This window comes from Onychostoma macrolepis, chromosome 08 (assembly GCF_012432095.1).
Source record: "Onychostoma macrolepis isolate SWU-2019 chromosome 08, ASM1243209v1, whole genome shotgun sequence".
In the NCBI taxonomy this organism is placed as follows: domain Eukaryota; kingdom Metazoa; phylum Chordata; class Actinopteri; order Cypriniformes; family Cyprinidae; genus Onychostoma; species Onychostoma macrolepis.
In genome coordinates this window covers 22,341,878-22,359,888 of record NC_081162.1, presented here as the reverse complement: position 1 = coordinate 22,359,888, position 18,011 = coordinate 22,341,878, and the positions used below count along the sequence as shown (strand labels likewise).

The 18,011-nt window shown below is 35.3% G+C and overlaps 1 protein-coding gene across 1 annotated transcript in view; it reads right to left on the bottom strand.

Annotated features, from left to right (window-relative positions):
• The window catches only part of phf19 (PHD finger protein 19), a 29,205-nt gene extending 11,464 nt beyond the window's left edge, over window positions 1–17,741 (bottom strand). The window contains exons 1-11 of the mRNA XM_058785498.1: window positions 17,520–17,741; window positions 12,703–12,908; window positions 11,105–11,186; window positions 10,801–10,896; window positions 7,413–7,507; window positions 7,180–7,328; window positions 5,648–5,743; window positions 4,105–4,173; window positions 3,454–3,574; window positions 1,762–1,829; window positions 1,251–1,400 (exon numbers count right to left, since the gene is read on the bottom strand). Of these exons, the coding sequence (XP_058641481.1) occupies window positions 1,251–1,400; window positions 1,762–1,829; window positions 3,454–3,574; window positions 4,105–4,173; window positions 5,648–5,743; window positions 7,180–7,328; window positions 7,413–7,507; window positions 10,801–10,896; window positions 11,105–11,186; window positions 12,703–12,882 (1,106 nt within the window). The 5' untranslated portion in view covers window positions 12,883–12,908; window positions 17,520–17,741. The remainder of the gene's footprint in view (window positions 1–1,250; window positions 1,401–1,761; window positions 1,830–3,453; window positions 3,575–4,104; window positions 4,174–5,647; window positions 5,744–7,179; window positions 7,329–7,412; window positions 7,508–10,800; window positions 10,897–11,104; window positions 11,187–12,702; window positions 12,909–17,519) is intronic.
• Between the last annotated feature and the right edge of the window lie 270 nt (window positions 17,742–18,011).

The window sequence follows — 18,011 nt, the reverse complement described above, 5'->3', positions numbered from 1 at the left end:
CTAAAAATGAGCTCCTAGAACTTACTGCTATTCTGGAAGATTAATTCTTCAAACAGTGGTACCAGAGGATGTGGTGCTGGTCCTTCAAGAGTCACTCTCAACTCATCTGTCTATAAAAATTAGTCTTCATGTATTTCACAACACTTCAGCATGTTATTCTTATTAAGTGAGGGTCATTTTTTAGGATTCTTTTACCCAAGCAAAGTCTCTGGAGAATAAAGGTTTGATGGTTTACACCTAATTCTTCACATTAATTCTTAATTATTTTGCAGTTACCTTGTGTTTTATCTTCTCCACCTGTATGTGTCTAATCCCGCTGACCCAATGAGCATTTCGCTGACCAATGGTCATGTCTTAACTTTACAATTTCTGTATTGCATTATATTTGAATATTTCTCATTGGGGATTTAATCATTTTTGACTTTTCAGTTAAATCTCTTTTTTGGCTCATTTTATCTGTGAAAGAAAACGTGCCTAATAATTCTGCACACATGAATATAAGGAGATTTTCACTTCCAGCCTTCATGGACAATTACATATCACTTATAAATGATTAAATACAAAATTAATAGTAGTTATTAAGATCGATGTGGTTTGGAGTTGGTAAAATGTGCTTGGAAAAAAAATATGATCAGAATATCATATTTTAATAATTATTCACGCACTGTAAAGATGTGCTCACTTTACACAGAGTGCGCGTGATCGCAAAATCGAAAGTGAACTGCGAGCGCTCAGTGAAATGTGATTTCAATACCCCGCATATTAATAGCGCGAAAATTATATACAATATAGAATGTTTGCAGGAGCGGGACACACACGTTGCGGGAGCGGGCGGTAATAGTCAGAAACTCAGCGGGAGCCACTTAAGAAAACTAGGCTGCACATCAACACACGCCAAGTTTTTTTTTTTTTTTTTTTTGCGCTACCCCATCTTTGACAGCACATATAGGACAATTTTTGAAATAGCGCCATAAACTAAATTTATTTCAAATTTAATTCAAGCACTTTCAAGGACCCATTTTTGTTTTCAAGTACTTTCCAGGCCTTGAATCCATATGTCTGAAATTCAAGTACTTTCAAGAAGCGTGGGAACCCTGTCAACTGAATGGATAAATAACAAACATACAGCACTGTAAACCAAATAAAAAATGTAATAATTAAATTTTAATGATTCCATGTGACATCAACAAAAAATGTCGGTCATAAAAATGGGAGGCAGTAATAAGGCGCTCAGAAATGTTCAAACTAACCTGCTTCTGCTGGCCCCTTTCTTGCGGCCCCTGTGGCCCTCACTGTTCTGGGCCTTCTCCGGAAACAACTTAGATGGGGGATTAGGAGGGACCCTTGTCCTTAGTCGGAAAATGTATTTCCTCTTCTTGATCTCCTTGCCACAGAGAAACCTAAAAATATAATTTATATATATAAAAAATATTTAAATTTAAAAATAAATATATATATATATATATATATATATATATATATATATATATATATATATATACACATATATATTTTTCTGAAATTATTTAAATAATATTTTACATTTTTATCAAACTTATGTTTACTAATAATTCAAATTTATTTTATATATACACATACAGACATATACATACACACACACAAATCTTTGTAATATTTTTTGTTTTTTAAATAAATTTGAATTATTAGTAAACATAAAAGTAATTAAAATTTAAATGAATCAAAACAAGTCCAAGCATAATTTCAATGAGACAAAACAAAAGGAAAACATTTTTTTCTTACTTGCTTTTATAGTTGTTGAGGGCATCAAGAATATACTGGCCCCGTTCAGACAGAGGAGTATTGGAGAGCTAAAGGGGAAGAAATAGGTAAGAAAGTCTTTGCGAGAAACTGATTGTGTGATATGGTGTTTTATTATGAGACATTTCCTTTGCTGGTGCATTGAGCTGTCATGTTTCAATGAAGACAAATGAAACCCATAGGCTTTGCTGTAGTTGTTAAGTCTCCCATAAAGAAGTGTGAGCAATTTAGCAGTGCTGTTTTCTCAGATTACACTTGACAACAAACAAGCGGTTAGAATGACAAGTGATGATGCACAACAAAAAAACAGGCTAATTTTCACTACCCATGTCTATCAAAGGAACTGCTTTTCAGTACCTAGCAATTACAGCAGTCTACAGACAAATCTCTAGCACTGTTTTTATTTGCTTTCAAATGTCTTTGAAGGTGAATTGTGTCATTTTTACACAACTAGTAGTACACAATGGAATGACACATTTACAGTTGCTGTAATGTTCTAGGTGTTGCCTTGTGAATGCTATGGTGTTTTGTGGTTACTAGGACATTATTGGGGTGTTTCATGTAGTTACTAGAACGTTTTTAGAGTGTTCTGGGTGTTAATTTGCTGTTGCTAGTGTGTTCTGGGTATTGCAATGTGGTTGATAGGGTGTTCTGGGTGGTTACTAGGACATTGTTAGAGTGTTATGGTGTGTGCACACAAAAAGCGAATAAAATGTTTTGCGTGAGTAGAGTACATGCAAAGTGCCAGGTGTCACAAATGATGCGAATTGGGTGATGCATTTGCCGCAAATGTACGATATTCGCCTCAATCGCGTCTTCCATGCAAGTAAAAAAAATTAAATTGCATTGTCACGCAAGCCAATCAGCGAAGAGCTTATTGACAAGTTCTTGTCACTTGTCAAGGTGTTCTGGTTGTTGCTATGCAGTTGCTAGTGTGTTCTTGGTGTTGCTATGTGGTTGCTAGGGTGTTCTGGGTGGTTACTAGGACACTGTTAGGGTGTTCTAGTTGTTGCTGTGCAGTTGCTAGTGTGTTCTGGGTGTTGCTATGCGGTTGATAGGGTGCTCTGTGTGGTTGCTAGGAAGATTCTAGGGTGTTCTGGTTGCTGCTATGCAGTTACTAGTGTGTTCCTGGTGTTGCTGTGTGGTTGCTAGGGTATTCTGGGTGGTTACTAGGGCATTGTTAGGGTGTTCTAGTCGTTACTGTGCAGTTGCTAGTGTGTTCCTGGTGTTGCTGTGTGTGCTAGGGTGTTTTGTGTGATTACTAGGGCATTACTAAGGTGTTGCCATGTGGTTGATAAGTTGTTCTGGGTGGTTGCTAGGGCGTTTCTAGTGTGTTCCGGTTGTTAGTGTGTTCTATTTGTTGATATGCAGTTGCTAGTTTGTTCTGGGTGTTGCTATGTGGTTGCTAGGGTGTTCTTGGTGGTTACTAGCACATTGATAGAGTGTTATTGTTGTTGCTATGCAGTTGCTAGTGTGTTCCGGGTGTTGCCATGTGGTTGATAGGGTGTTCTGGGTGGTTACTATGGTGCTACTAGGTTGTTCTCTCTGGGTAGTTGCTTATTGACCACAAGTCCAACCAAAGCCCATCCAAAAATTACACTACAAACTTTCCCTTTAACGTTTTCCTAAAAAGATTGTGAATATTAAATGACAGGAAAAGCTTGCTCGTATCACCTTGCCCATCTGGAAATGGTCCCAGTTGTTGCTGATGAAGGTCAGGATCTCCTCCAGTTCAAAGTATTTCTTTTTACTTTGGACTCCCAGGTTGTACAGGGCAAGATGGACCACATCCACCCTGCAAATGAAAAGTAATTTGACTGAAAACAGAAAATCTCACGTAAAATTCTAGAGACTAATCTTAAGATGTTTTAGTCCTAAATCAAATGACGCACGCACAGGGTGAACGTTAAATAGAGTGTCGTTCCGTTCACAAGGCAAGGTCCATTTTAACACACCAGACTTTTTAAGAAGGATAAAGCTTAAATCTGAACCGAGACTGGCTTCATACCTAAATATTCAACACATCCAGCTCACTGTATTTCAAGAGTAATCCCCTGCTATCATAAGAAATCCTCTCAGCACCAAATCTTCCTTTCAAATGACTATTTCTCATTTGGGACAAAAAGCAAGAATCAATGTCCAGACATACTCTACTCTAAAAAAAATAACCGCAATGCCCCCTCTTTACTTTCTGAAATAGGGAGAAAACGCTCTGGCTCGAGAGCTCCGTCCCGCATCAATCACATCCGACACTTTGACTATATAATTCTGACACAGATCTGGGCGCAATCACTTGCTAGGGGGAAAAGAGGAGCTGCCATTTACCATCTGAGAGCCAGCCGCTTGATGTATTCTGCTCCTTTATTGCACACCGCACAAATGAACAAGTAAAACCTATGAGAGAAAAGACAGAAAATGGAGGCATTTAAATTACACACCTTGGAGAGGTACAAACGGCACTGCGGCCACAGAAAAATTGTGCTTGACAGTGTCATTATGATCTTTTAAAAATCCCCTAACGCTTGTAATCTCGCCTGTGTGCGACGCCACATTAAGTTTGTCGCAATATTCACTAATCATTACCGTTGAGATGTTGCAAATAGAATTTCACTTTGCTTATTGCGTTCATTGATCTTTCCGAAAAGCAATGGCTTATATTTCATTATAAAACAGATAGCGCCGACCCTAAAATCTGATTGGACCGATTTGGTGTTCGAAGCCACCGAAGAGCAATTTTCAGCGACAAGCAATTTGTCTGTACACACTGAATGTGAAATGGCGGCACACCGCAATCACAGCCAATCAGAGGATATCTGATGCAGTTGGATTTTAGACCAATGAGATTTAATTATTTAATTTAATTAAAGCATGTGATCAGAAAAATGTGTAGTGTAGCTAGTTCGATAAAAATTATTTACATGAGAGATTGTTTGCTTTAAGAATTGTTAACATGTATTATTTAAAAAATTCAAATATTGAACATATTTTAAATATATAATATATTCTAAATATTTAATAATTGTTTATTTAGAGTATTAAATAATAATTTAAATATTTAATATAATTTAACTTCAACTATTTATTGCTTATTTTTTACATGAGATTGTATGCTCTAATACTTAACTTTTATTATTTAAATAATAATTCAAACATTGAACATATTTTAAATATATAATATATTTTAAATATTTAATCATTGTTTATTTTGATTATTTAAATAATAATAATTGAAATATTTTATATAATTTAACTCTACTATATACAGATTATTTTTACATGAGAGGTTTTGCTTTAAGAATGGTTATTATTTTTATTTTTATTATTTAAATAATAATTGAAATATTTTCAATATACAATATAATACAAATATCTAATATACTTTAAATATTTAATCATTGTTTATTTTGATTATTTAAATATTTTATATAATTTAAATATATAACATAATTCCAAACATTTACTAAATTTTAAATATATAAATCATTGTTTATTTTGATTATTTAAATCATAATAATTCAAATATTTAATATTTTCTGAATATTTGATATTATTTAACTCTAACAATATATCGATATTGTTTTGTTTCATCATATTACTGTTGTTGCCATTTTATAAAACTAGTATGCCACTTAAGATTGTGCATAACAGTGATTTTAGGCAGGTTTTAGGTGCTCTACGTTCAGGTTGTGCCTAAAAATTCCCCTCAGCCATGACAAAAATACTTTAATTACATTTAATGATATAAAGCCAATTGCTTTTCAGGGAAGTTCATTGATTTGAGAGGAAAGATGAGAAATCCATACTAAAGGATGGCAGCATATTGATGCAAGATGCAATTTCTTTCGTTGTAGCTCTGTACAGTACATACCTATCTCCAAACATCATGGACTCCTGTAGGCACTGTGTACACGCCTCATGAAACCACTGCTCGCAGCGAAAGCACTGCAACATTTTCAGATACCACCTGATGAGAAAATCAGAGAATAAGAAATTAACTGTGTTTCTTATCAGATACAAAGCAAAAAGACCTAAACATACCAATTACATTTCAGTACAAACAAAAATAAAAGCAAGCAAAACTGGTGGTGTGATGGAGTGATGCTCAAACCTCTTTCTTTCCATTTGGATGGTGTGTGTAGAACAGCAGCAATAGCAAAACCATTAGCACAGCATAACCATGATGTTTCTAGAAGCTCTAGAAGCACCAATGCCATTTTTAGAGACCAAGCACAGTAATAATATTTTGTTTTCAATACTCACTAATACAACACTTGTGTTTTTAGTAATGCTTTAAGGGTAGCATCTTTAATATTTTCATGAAATTAATGATAACATCATATCCAGATCACTATAGCTGATCACAAAGGCATCATAAAAATCTAAATACTTAATTTCCTTTCTTTTTCTTTAAAATAATGTACCAGGTAAAATATTTAAAAGAGAGGATTCATATCAGTTAGCAAATGTTAGTAAATACTCATATAACAAATAACTCTCAGTGTTATTTTATTATTATTCTGATACTGTTATTTTTAATATATATTTAATATTTTGAACCGGCTTCTATTTTTGTATTTTCAGTTTTTGGTTTGTTATACAGTATACTTTTGTCATTTTTTTTAATTAAATTTTTATTTTATTTCCAATAGCCTAATATATCTAATGGTTTTTTTATACTTCTATTTAGCTTCAATTTATTTTTATTTCATCTTTAGTTTTAGTAATTGTAGTACTTTAACTTATTTTATTCAGTTTGTTAGAACGCTAAGATTTCTAAGCTTTAAATAAGTTTTTATCTTTAGGTTTTTCATATTTTGTTTTTTCACTTTTTTAATAAAATGGTTTTAAGTCAAACACTGCTCTGGTTATAGTCATTGTAAGTAAAACATAAAACGTATAACTTATTGTGTGTTTAACATTATGACATCTATTCAGTGTCACAGCAAAGTCAATTTCTTTAATAATAATCCGATGACTACTGTTCCGAAGCAGTGTAGGGACTGTTTATTTTTCAACAATCTCGTGACAATCCCGGTTCTGTCTTCGGTTGCGTAACATACAATTTTGTTTTGATCAAAATGATTGCACTGAGTGAGCAGACAGCAAGCGAGCACACGAGGCAGAGTTGTGTGAGTGCATTTGTCACGCTCTCCTCACTGCTTTTACTTCACTGAAACACACAAACAAACCACTTCACTACAATTAATCAAACATCCCAATGCTATCAAACAATGTGACAGATGTTATGCCCAATACATTACAGTTTTGCTTTGCTGTGCGTACGCTACACTGAATCAGTTTTTAGTACAGAGGCCAAATGCCTAGACCTCTAGCAGGAGAAGAAATCAAGTAAGGAAGAGCACAAAAAGAATGTAAAGAGAAGAGACGAGGCAGACTCACTCTCCGGGTCCTCCGCAGTAGCAGTAGCACTGCTGATGGTTCGTACGGTGCAAAGAGTCCCACTCCAGCTCCTCTGGATTATAGGGCAGCACCTGTTTCATGTTCAGCAGCGCTTTGGAGATTGGCCCCTTTTTCAGAGCTCCCCCTTTCTGCCACATAAAGAAACACAAGTCAGCAACACAGCCTCCATGATCCCCATTCATTTATATGGAAAGTGTATATGAAGGACTTACTCTCACAGCTAAAGCAAAAATGCACTTCCTGCAGAACCATGGATGAAGGTCAGCTGAGCTCTCCACTGGGGGCAAGTGGCAGAGCTGGTGATAGCCTGAAGATGCAAGGCAAGCATGTGGAAGGATGGAGGACAAATATTAGCACAAAAAAAGCAGATCGACTCAGACCCAATCAGATGTGTAAATATGAACAGCAGAGCTGAAGTCGACACTAATCCTTGAGACTTCAGAGAGCCACTTCTGCGTCCCCAGCGAGTCATTACTGTAGTGCAGTCTTACCAAACCCTCTTAAAGTCATCAAAGACACCCAGAATAGTTCTCTATTTGCTTTGTAGACGCGATGCCGTTTATAATGCAAATTGTACCACATTTTCCACTCCAGTCTTTTAAAATACATTATCACAAGTACATGTTAATCAGTTTTATCCACAGGCAGAAGAGTTCCCCAGCCGTTGCATCATGCAAGAAGTCATAGCAACTTTTATATTACTAGATTTCCCCATTTTCTGAAGAAATTGCGAGTGCTGCAGAGCCGTAACCACCACAGACATTGAATAATCAGATATCCCCCACAATATTCGATCATCTTGATGCTGCTTTGCACCGCTCTGTTTGTTGTTAGATGACAATAACAGCATTCATCATGGTCAAAAAGACTAAAACCGAGTCAATCAAATCAAAACAGGCAGGCTTTACTGTTCATAAAAGCTAAGTGCTTCAGCTGAAAGAGTGCAAAGTAAGAAGCAATTAGCTGAATATGAAATATTTTTCTGTTGTAAACCTTTTTATGATAGAAATGTTAAATGACCGACAGCAATACTAAGTGATGCAAACCAAGGATGGTAAGATTCGCTGCATCGGCATAAAAGTTAACGATCCGATGCATCGATTTAAATTATTAGTAGATGTGATATACTTTTATTATTTATTATTTTGTGACCGATATTTTATATGTAGATTGATTTCTCCTCTCTGAACTGTTTCTCAAGCGTGTTCTCTCATCACCACTGCCGCTAAGTGAATATGAAGTATCACAGCACTACAGAGATCGAGGCGTTAGAAGTCAGAAGGCACTTCAGTTCATTTATAATTTGCTGTCTGTCTGAACCAAAGAAATAAAAGCGAACTATCTGTACCGTATTGAATTGCACAGCATTATATTTTTTTCCAATGCATCGTATTGCATTGAATCGCATTGTGTTGAATCGAATCGAAATCAGATCGCACTGCATCATCATAATAGGGCTGAATCTTATCCCATCATCGGCACTTGCTTCGTATGTATCTTTAATGCATCATAAGCCATGCATCGAGATGCGTATCGCATCGGCCTCACTTATCCCTAATGCAAACTACTCCTTTTATGTCAAATTTTGTCATTTTAAATTAAAAATACAGCATCATTTTAGTTATTCATATAGTGTAATTTGTAATTTAATGTGATGAAACAAGCAACATTCACAGATTCACAGCATATTAGGCACAAGGTTAAAGGGACAATTCACTGCTGACAATATGGCGTTTTAATAAAACTTGGCTGTCAATTTTGTGTAAATCAGTGCTACATGACTACTGAAAACAAAAAAAGTTAGGAAAACTATTTGCAAGTGGGGATACAAAAATGAGCAACAAAATCATGTGTTTTACATCATATGGTGGCCTTTTGCCGACAAATAAATGAGGATATCTTGGTGCAGGCAACATGGGAAAAATAATGGGTCATTCCATGTCAAATCAACCAAATTTCAGAAACTTCCCCGGCTCAAATATTTGATTTTGCTAATATTTTTTCTGAAGATTAACATGTTTAGTGATGAAAGACAAAATATTAAACGTCATGGATGAATATCTACGGAGTAATCCGTTTTTTTGTAGAGGGGGGTCAAAATGACAATTTTCACCTCTGGTTGAGTTGACACGGAATGACCATAATGCACATTGTTCATTTACTTATACTACCAACATTGTAACAATAAAACACTGGATGAAAATCCACAAACTTACCCTTTAAAAATGAATGTGTGCTTGTTATGAATTATTTTAATGAATGTGGTTATCTGGCTTTCCTCAAACCCTTTCAGAATATACCTTTTTTTTTTGCAAATAGTTCAAATGCATTACTTTAAAATAAAATAAAAAAATGAAAATTTGTTACGTCCTCCCAAAGACATAGATATGGGTTTGGTAACCACTACAATTTTAGGTTTCCAGGATGTGGCTACATAGTTGGTAGGATGTTTGGGGTGTATGCTAGGAGGTTGACACCAACAGAATAACCATCAACCATCCCACCCAAACCCACATAAAATAGAAAAAAATATTATTATTATTGTTCCAGATGTACTGTAATACATTCATTTACCACAACAAATACCAAATAAATTATTACTTTTATTAACAATAAAAACGTATTGGATAGGGATGCACGATATTGGATTTCTGCCGATATACGATATGCCGATATTTTCAACTCATTTTGGCTGATACTGATATATTTCCTTTTGTTTGGAAACAACACCAAGTCTCTCCTGTGCAGAAATTATAAGCAAAATATTTTTTAATTTGGATTAGTTTTTAACAAGAACTTATTTGTTAGAATTAATTAAACAATAATGAAGGTTTTTTGACAGTACATTGAAGCTTTGAAAATAACTATAAATAAACTATACATCAATCGCTGCATTTTCCCCCCAGAAAAATGCAGTGTTAACCCTAACATTTTATTTTAAGATTTAACATTTGGTGATGGTCTAAAGCAAAAGAGTTGTAAAAATTATGAAAATCTTTTAGAGCTTATGATTTGTTTAAAAAATAAAACATATTACACATTAATTAATAAATCAGTATATATAAAATTATTTAATTTACAAGTGTCATGTTTGTGATTTTTTTTCATGTAAGCTATAGCTTCTAACCTTTAAATCAAAACATACTCATAATTTTATGACATCAATTACTGCTTTATTTAATCAGAAAGACAGTTTAAATGTTATTTGTGTAGGCTATTTTACTTTTAATTTAATTAGAAGTAGGCCAACAGCGCTCCCTACAGATTAAAACTCCTTACCGAACGGGCATTAGGACCTGGAGGAGGGAGGCTGCCGCTGCCGCTGCACGTGCTATTACTGTTTACTCTATCATACACAGAATGCGTCATTCTGTACTGCTTTCATTTCATTAACATATAAATAATATCAAAGTTAAATCCTAAGTATGAGTAATAGTATGAGCGATGCAAGCATCACTACTAACTGAGTCAATAGTTCCTCAAAATGAATCACTACTTTCTCCAAGCAAAAACAAGCTGTTTTACTGTGATATATCCAGGTTTGGTGTGTTACATGATGAGCTAGGATACAGGCAGAGCCCGTGTCTGTCTCAGACTCACCTATTCCACACTTCCCGCAGATAAGAATTTCATTACCAGGAACCAGAGACATGTCAGAACACACTGAGCATTTGGGTTCTTCCCCAGGGACACCAGCTGTGCAAGAGAGCAAGAGAATAAAGCTTCAGTTACCCCGTCACAAAGCAGTAATACCACACTGTCACACACACACACACACACACACACATATCTCATAGGACACACTGACATATCAAACTAAATATCTGCTTTCTAGCTTGCTGATGAATTATTGCTGCTGTTTTTTAAATTAAAAATCCCACTCATATTCCACTCAACCTCTTACCATGCTGTATGTCTTTCCAAAACACCCAGAACTTGGAGTTGTCTTCAAATGTCACAAAGCAACTCTGTTTTGAGGTGCTCACCTATAGGGAAATGTAATAAGACATATATGTGTTGAGAAAGGCAAACATAAAACTGTAATAGACATGAATATATATTTGCCAAATAAATTATTCATGATTATAGAGCATGCAATCGGGTCATGAACATCTCTTGTATGTTTCCTCGTGGGACCCAGCAATTCATTTTTGTCCTCTGTAGGGGACATTGATTTTTGGCAATTTCAAATGGCACACTTTTTTATATATTTGGTGTATCTTAACGTGGACATCCTGGGCTTTCAATGCACAGTATGATTTTCTTTTGCAAGAAAGACATGTCCCTTTTTTTAATAATGTCCTTTGTAAGGTACATCATGTTTTTTCACTTTGAACAGGGTAAAAATTAACAATATTCCAATTAAATATGACATTTGGCAATGTGACATAAGTAAAATTATCTTATTGTAATTTTTCCACATTTTCACAAATTATGAAATAAATCAGAAAGCAAATATTATATTCAAAAATATTGTTAATAACAGTTGAGAGGCTATGTGCCAAACCTGATTCATCTACGTTTAATAAATAAATACATACATTAAAAAAAATCAAATGTTCTTAAATAAATAGTCCACCCAAAAACAAAAATTTGCTGAAAATCACACTGAGGCCACCCAAGATCTGGAAATGTTTGATTTCTCATCAGAACAGATTTGGAGAAATTTAGCTTTATATAACTTTCTCACCAGTAGATCCACTACAGTGAATGGGTGCCGTCAGAATGAGAGTCCAAACAGCTGATAAAAAAAATAAAATAAAAACAAAATCACAATAATCTACAAGTAGTCCACACGACTCCAGTCCATCGGTAATGTCTTGTGAAGAGGAAAGCTGCGTTTTAAAGCAATTCAAAGCATCGCTTCTGGCCAAAATCCATAATAACATTTCCTCCAGTGAAAAAGACAATTCCCTGTTGTCCTTTCGCATCAAAATCACCAAAATATTTGTTTAGAACTGTTTTCCCTTGATCTGTGCATTTTTCTCTCCTGATTCAGACGATACCACTGTTTTACTGGAGGAAGCAATATTATGGATGGAGGAATTGTATTTTAGCCGGAAGCAACAGTTTGAAGTTAAAATGTCTTAATGATGGATTTGTTTATTACAGACAACCGTTATTTGATGGACTGGAGCCATGTGGATTTCTAACTGGATTATTGTGATGTTTTTATGAGCTGTTTGGACTCTCATTCTGACGGCACCCATTCACTGCAGAGGATCTATTGGTGAGCAAGTGATATAATGCTAAATTTCTCCAAATCTGTTCGGATGAAGAAACAAACTCATCTCTGTCTCGGATGGCCTGAGGGTAAGTACATTTTCAGCAAATTTAAATTTTTGGGTAAACTATAGCTTTAATGCTCCAAGCACTATAACAACTTAATTCCAATGCTTCATGTTGCCATGTCACAGGAGGATATACAGTGTGTGTAGTAAAACAGATGTTCTGTGCATTCAGTTCAGGTGTATATAAACCTCTATAGTATCAGTAACTCACTCTCTGGATCTTGCCCAGGTAGTAAAGGCCGTCCGACCAGCGGCACAGCACGTACTGGCCCACGGTCAAGTTGGTCTCCTGGTCACTGCAGGTTTTCTCTCTCTTGGGAAGCAGATGCTTGGCTTCTAGAGGTTCCGACCCGACTGTCAGATATCCGTCCCGACAGGCCGATTCCAACATGCTGACAATAGACACAACTACACTTCCTGAAAGCAAAGTAGGAACAAACAAATCATACATAATATGCAGATTACACAAATTTATCACATGTGAAATTTCCCAGTGGAATTGTTTGCATAATATTTCATACAAAAATACTCCTTTGGAATTTGTAGGTGTTTTTCTATGTAAAAATGAACTAAATATGAAAACCTTAGAGACCACATATCTCTATATAAAAACTCCCATAGAAACCAAGGTAAAGACTGACATTATAAAGGGTTTTGCCCACTGCTCAGTACAGTTGCATATATAAATAAACACTCAGAAAAGGCAGCAAAAAAACCAAGTCTTCCAGTTGTTTTAAAATCTAAATTAACCCAAAAGATATTTACAGATCGAAAAAGGTTTTAAGGATTTATATGTGCAATTAATCAATAAGCATAAGTGCAGAGCACCATCAATCTAAAGACATGGCTCATTTAGCATAATTAGGGCTTTAAAAACATGAGAGTCTTCAAGTTCTCGGAAAATCATTGGAATCAACACAGGGGATAGTTGCAGTTTTGTCCACTTATTAAAGGGTTACTCCACCCCAAAATGAAAATTTTGTCATTAATCACTAATAGGGTTGCAAAGGGGCGGAAAATTTCCGGAAACTTTCCATGGGAACTTCGTCTGGGGAACTTTGGAAATATTCCAAATTTGAAACTTACCAGGAATTTATGGGAATTAATTGGATATTTATAAAACTGAATCATATACAAACATAAATATAATTTTGTTTTTGATCATAGGCTCACTTGCATGCAAACTAATACAAATTTTAAAAATGAAATTTTTGGGGGGGAATCTGTGATGCTTTTTTCAGGATTTATTGATGAATAAAAACTTATGAACAGTTTATATATTTTATATGTATTTTAAAACAGTTATATATGAACAGTTTTATATTTTCTAACAATATAAGTCTTTGCTACTACTTTTTAAAAATTAACTTAACACATCCTTGTTGAATAAAAGTATTAATTTATTTCAAAAAAAGAGAAAAGATACTGACCCCAAACTTTTGAATGGTAGTGTATTGTTAAAAAGGATTTCTATTTTAAATAAATGTGTGTGGGTTTTTTTTTTAAGTCTTTATTCATCAAAGAATCCTGAAAAAAGAATCACAGGTAGTAATAATACTAATACTAATACTAATAATAATAATAATAAAAAATATTAAGCAGCACAACTGTTTCCAAAATTGATAATAAATAAGCATATTAGAATGATGTCTGAAGAATCATGTGACACTGAAGACTGTAGCTTTGCATCACAGAAATACATTATATTTTAAAGTATATTACAACAGAAAACCATTATTTTAAATTGTAATACCGGCAATACTGCACAATATCATAATTTTTTTGATCAAATAAATGAAGGCTTGATGAGCAAAAGATATGCAATGTTTAAAAACATTAAAAATAGTAATGTGTCCAAACTTTTTACCAGTACTGCACTACTGTATGATAACAGACTGTCCCATTGACTGCCGAGTAAATTACACTGTCAAGGTCCAGAAAAGTATGAAAAACATAGTCAGAATACTCCATGTGCCATCAGTGGTTCAACCGTAACGTTATGAAGCGACGAGAATACTTTTTGTACGGAAATAAAACAAAAATAACGACTTTATTCAATAATTCGGCACCATCATGTCACCGTAGCGCCATTTTGGAGAGTATCGCTGCACGCAAAATGCGTACGCCCTTCTGTGTTATCCGCAACATAGGGATGCGCTGTTTGCGTTCAAATCAAAGCGTAGAATACGTATCCTTGTGTCGCGGCTGACACAGAAGAGCGTACGCATTTTGCGTCCAGGGGATATTGTCCAAAATGGCGCTACGGTGACGCTACGTGACATTACGGTGCCAAATTGTTGAATAAAGTCGTTATTTTTGTTTTATTTCTGTACAAAAAGTATTCTCGTCGCTTCATAACGTTACGGTTGAACCACTGATGGCAGATGGAGTATTCTGACTATGTTTTTCATACTTTTCTGGACCTTGACAGTGTAATTTACTTGGCAGTCAATAGGACAGTCACAAGCCTTCCGGTTTTCATCCAAAATATCTTAAATTGTGTTCCGTAGACGAACGAAGCTTTTATGGGTTTGGAACGACATGGGGGTAAGTGATTAATAAAAAAAAATTCATTTTGGGGTGGAGTATCCCTTTAATTAGAGTTTCCCGAACCTTTTTGTCTAACACAGCAACACAGCCTCTTCAATAATGCTCAAGTACCCACCAGTAATCTGTCCTTTTAACTCTCATTATAATTACATATTATTAATATTATAATTAATACATTTATGCATTTAGCAGACGCTTTTATCCAAAGCGACTTACAGTGCATTCAGGCTAAACATTTTGTTTTATCAGTATGTGTGTTCCCTGGGAATTGAACCCACAACTTTTTACGCTGCTAACGCAACGCTCTACCACTGAGCCACAGGAATTAATAACTATTAATATTGTTACATTATTACTTACAAGAAGTTTTTGAATTAATTTTTCTTATTTACTGAAGTCTCGCTCAAGGACTGACAACAGCATGAGCAAATAGCATACGATTAACGTCTGTGAAAACGCAATATGATTGGCTGGACCTACTGTAAGAACACGCCTCCTTTAATGAACGATTCAGTGTTCAATGACTATGTTTACATGGACATCAGTAATCTAATTATTTACCTTATTCTGAATAAGACAATATTATGATTAAGGTGTTTACATGAGTTGCTTTTAGAATAATCCTTTCATGTTCCTGTTTTACATGTTATAGTACATAGATTGAATAATGGCATGCGTCATTACATTACCATGCGACGCCATCCGATGTCTCCTCCAGAATTTCACGCATAAACATATAGTTCGTCTTCGTGATGATGCCATATACAGTTTTGGGTGTTTCATTTTTAATTTTAGGAAAGCTTCAAGTGCAATTAATTATTTGTACGTGCATACAGATGACGGCGGTGTCTTTTATTTGCCGTCAAACGGTTGACCACTGCCGTGTGTGTATCCTGTCGCAAAATGCTGCGAAAAGTCATACACGACGGTAATAGTTTGATTATTAAGGTGTTTACATGTCTGTACTGCACTTCAATAATGCGACTAAAATAGGAATACTCCACGTGTCTTAATTCGATTTGTGTTTACTTCGATTATGACTTTAGCCGGATTAAGGTAATCAAAAATTTCTGTTTACATGGTAGACTCTTAATCAGAGTATTGTCGTAATCGTATTAAAATCAGAGTATTGATGTCCATGTAAACGTTGTCAACGAAACATCTCAAAATAAGAAGGACATTTCTGCAAACAAGTTATACTACAACACAATTGATGTAGCTTTAAAAATATTAAAATAAAAAAAATTTAATTCAGCCTATCACGGCTTCCTCCTGGAGCCTCATAACAGATTTTGTCGACATGAATTTATAAATAAAGGACAATAAACGATTCAGTGTAGGTTGAGTTGAGTGATTCAATGACTCATAACTTGTCGTAATGAGTAATCTCAGTGAGTCCATGTGAAAAAATCTTTTAGGTGAACAGATTCAAAAGATTCAAATCCCCGTGTTGAATCAACTTACAAACAATCCATAACCGAGTAAAAATAAGTAAAAATAAACTTGCTAGTATCAAATATAGTAGGAGTGTCTTACAAAGAAATTTATAAAAGCTGTACACATTACACACATTTTAGTTTTCAGCTAAAACAGATTTTCTTAATTCTGTAAAAATTATGAGATTAATTATTATTCGTTATTTTATTTATCTATTAATTTGAAGACGTTTATAGGCTTAAATGTTGATCCTATCCATAAAGCCCCTGCTGGGAATCACTCAAAGTGATCCAGGTAAGCAAGTACGTACTGTATGTGCATGATGGTTTTAACAACCCCGCAGGAATTCTGTAGAACTGCAAATAGATTCGTCCAACCACAACAGTGCGCATGGGGAATATTGCCTGACTCAATCTCAACCCTGATGAGTTAAAAAGGGAGCAGAGAAACAGAGCTGGTTGACTCATCGTCAGGATGTGAACTTCAGACTTACTGATCTCGGCCAGTTTTCCTCTGCTACCATGCACCAGACCCCTTTTACAAATTCAAATGAATCGAAACCAGGCGGCCGAGAATCACACGATTTTCAACAGTAACGTTACTCTTAACTAACATAAGAATAAAACATGCGTGCTTTTTCTCCGCGTGACATAAAATAAGACAGAAAACTATCGCATCGACTGAAAAAGTTTGCACGCCTGCATGAAAAGTCACTTAACAGCCATGCCCACTTCTCAAGAGTCTCATCAATTCAGTTGCTTATATAAATAAATCCTAGCCGCTACGAATCTTTGCACGGACTCCCTCCCCGTTTGAAGACATGCAACATCATCAGGCATGCTGGAAAACTTGCGCACTACCAAAACTTCTCTCAGGGACTCAGACAAGTTGTCACACTCATAACACATGCTCAGAACACACTATTACTCTTTCATATGCATGATTAAGTTCGCCAGATCAGTGCAGCTGTGAGTGTTACGCACTACAATGCTGCAGATTTCGAATCGGGTTACATTCAAACACATTTTGCGCTGAGATTACCGCTTTGATTTCTCTCCAATCCCGCGGGTAAAACGCGCCAAAAGTGCAGCTATTCCTCCTCTGGCAGCCCCAAATCCCATTCGTGAAGTGTAAGAGAGTTTCTGCTGTTTTTACAGCTCAAGCGGCGCAGATATGCAGTCAGTGAACGTCGCCATTTTTTCACCTTTTCCCGCGAATCATTTACGCTTTGCTTATGTAATTAACATAACCATCATCATCATCCGCGTACAGGAAGTACAGCAGCAGCGCTCTCGAGGAGGGGCTACAAAAGCACTGCACCAATGACAACAAGACATTAAATACTCTGATAGTAGCCTACAACATGACAGGGGAAAAAGACAAAAGTCGGAGATGAAACTCATGTTGAGTATGAAAGCGGACAACTGACAATATACATGAGATTTATCCATATAGATATAAAGATAAAAATTATACAGTTAAGTTATTAGACTTTCATATAGCCTATTAGATTAGATTATATGTACTGTAGAA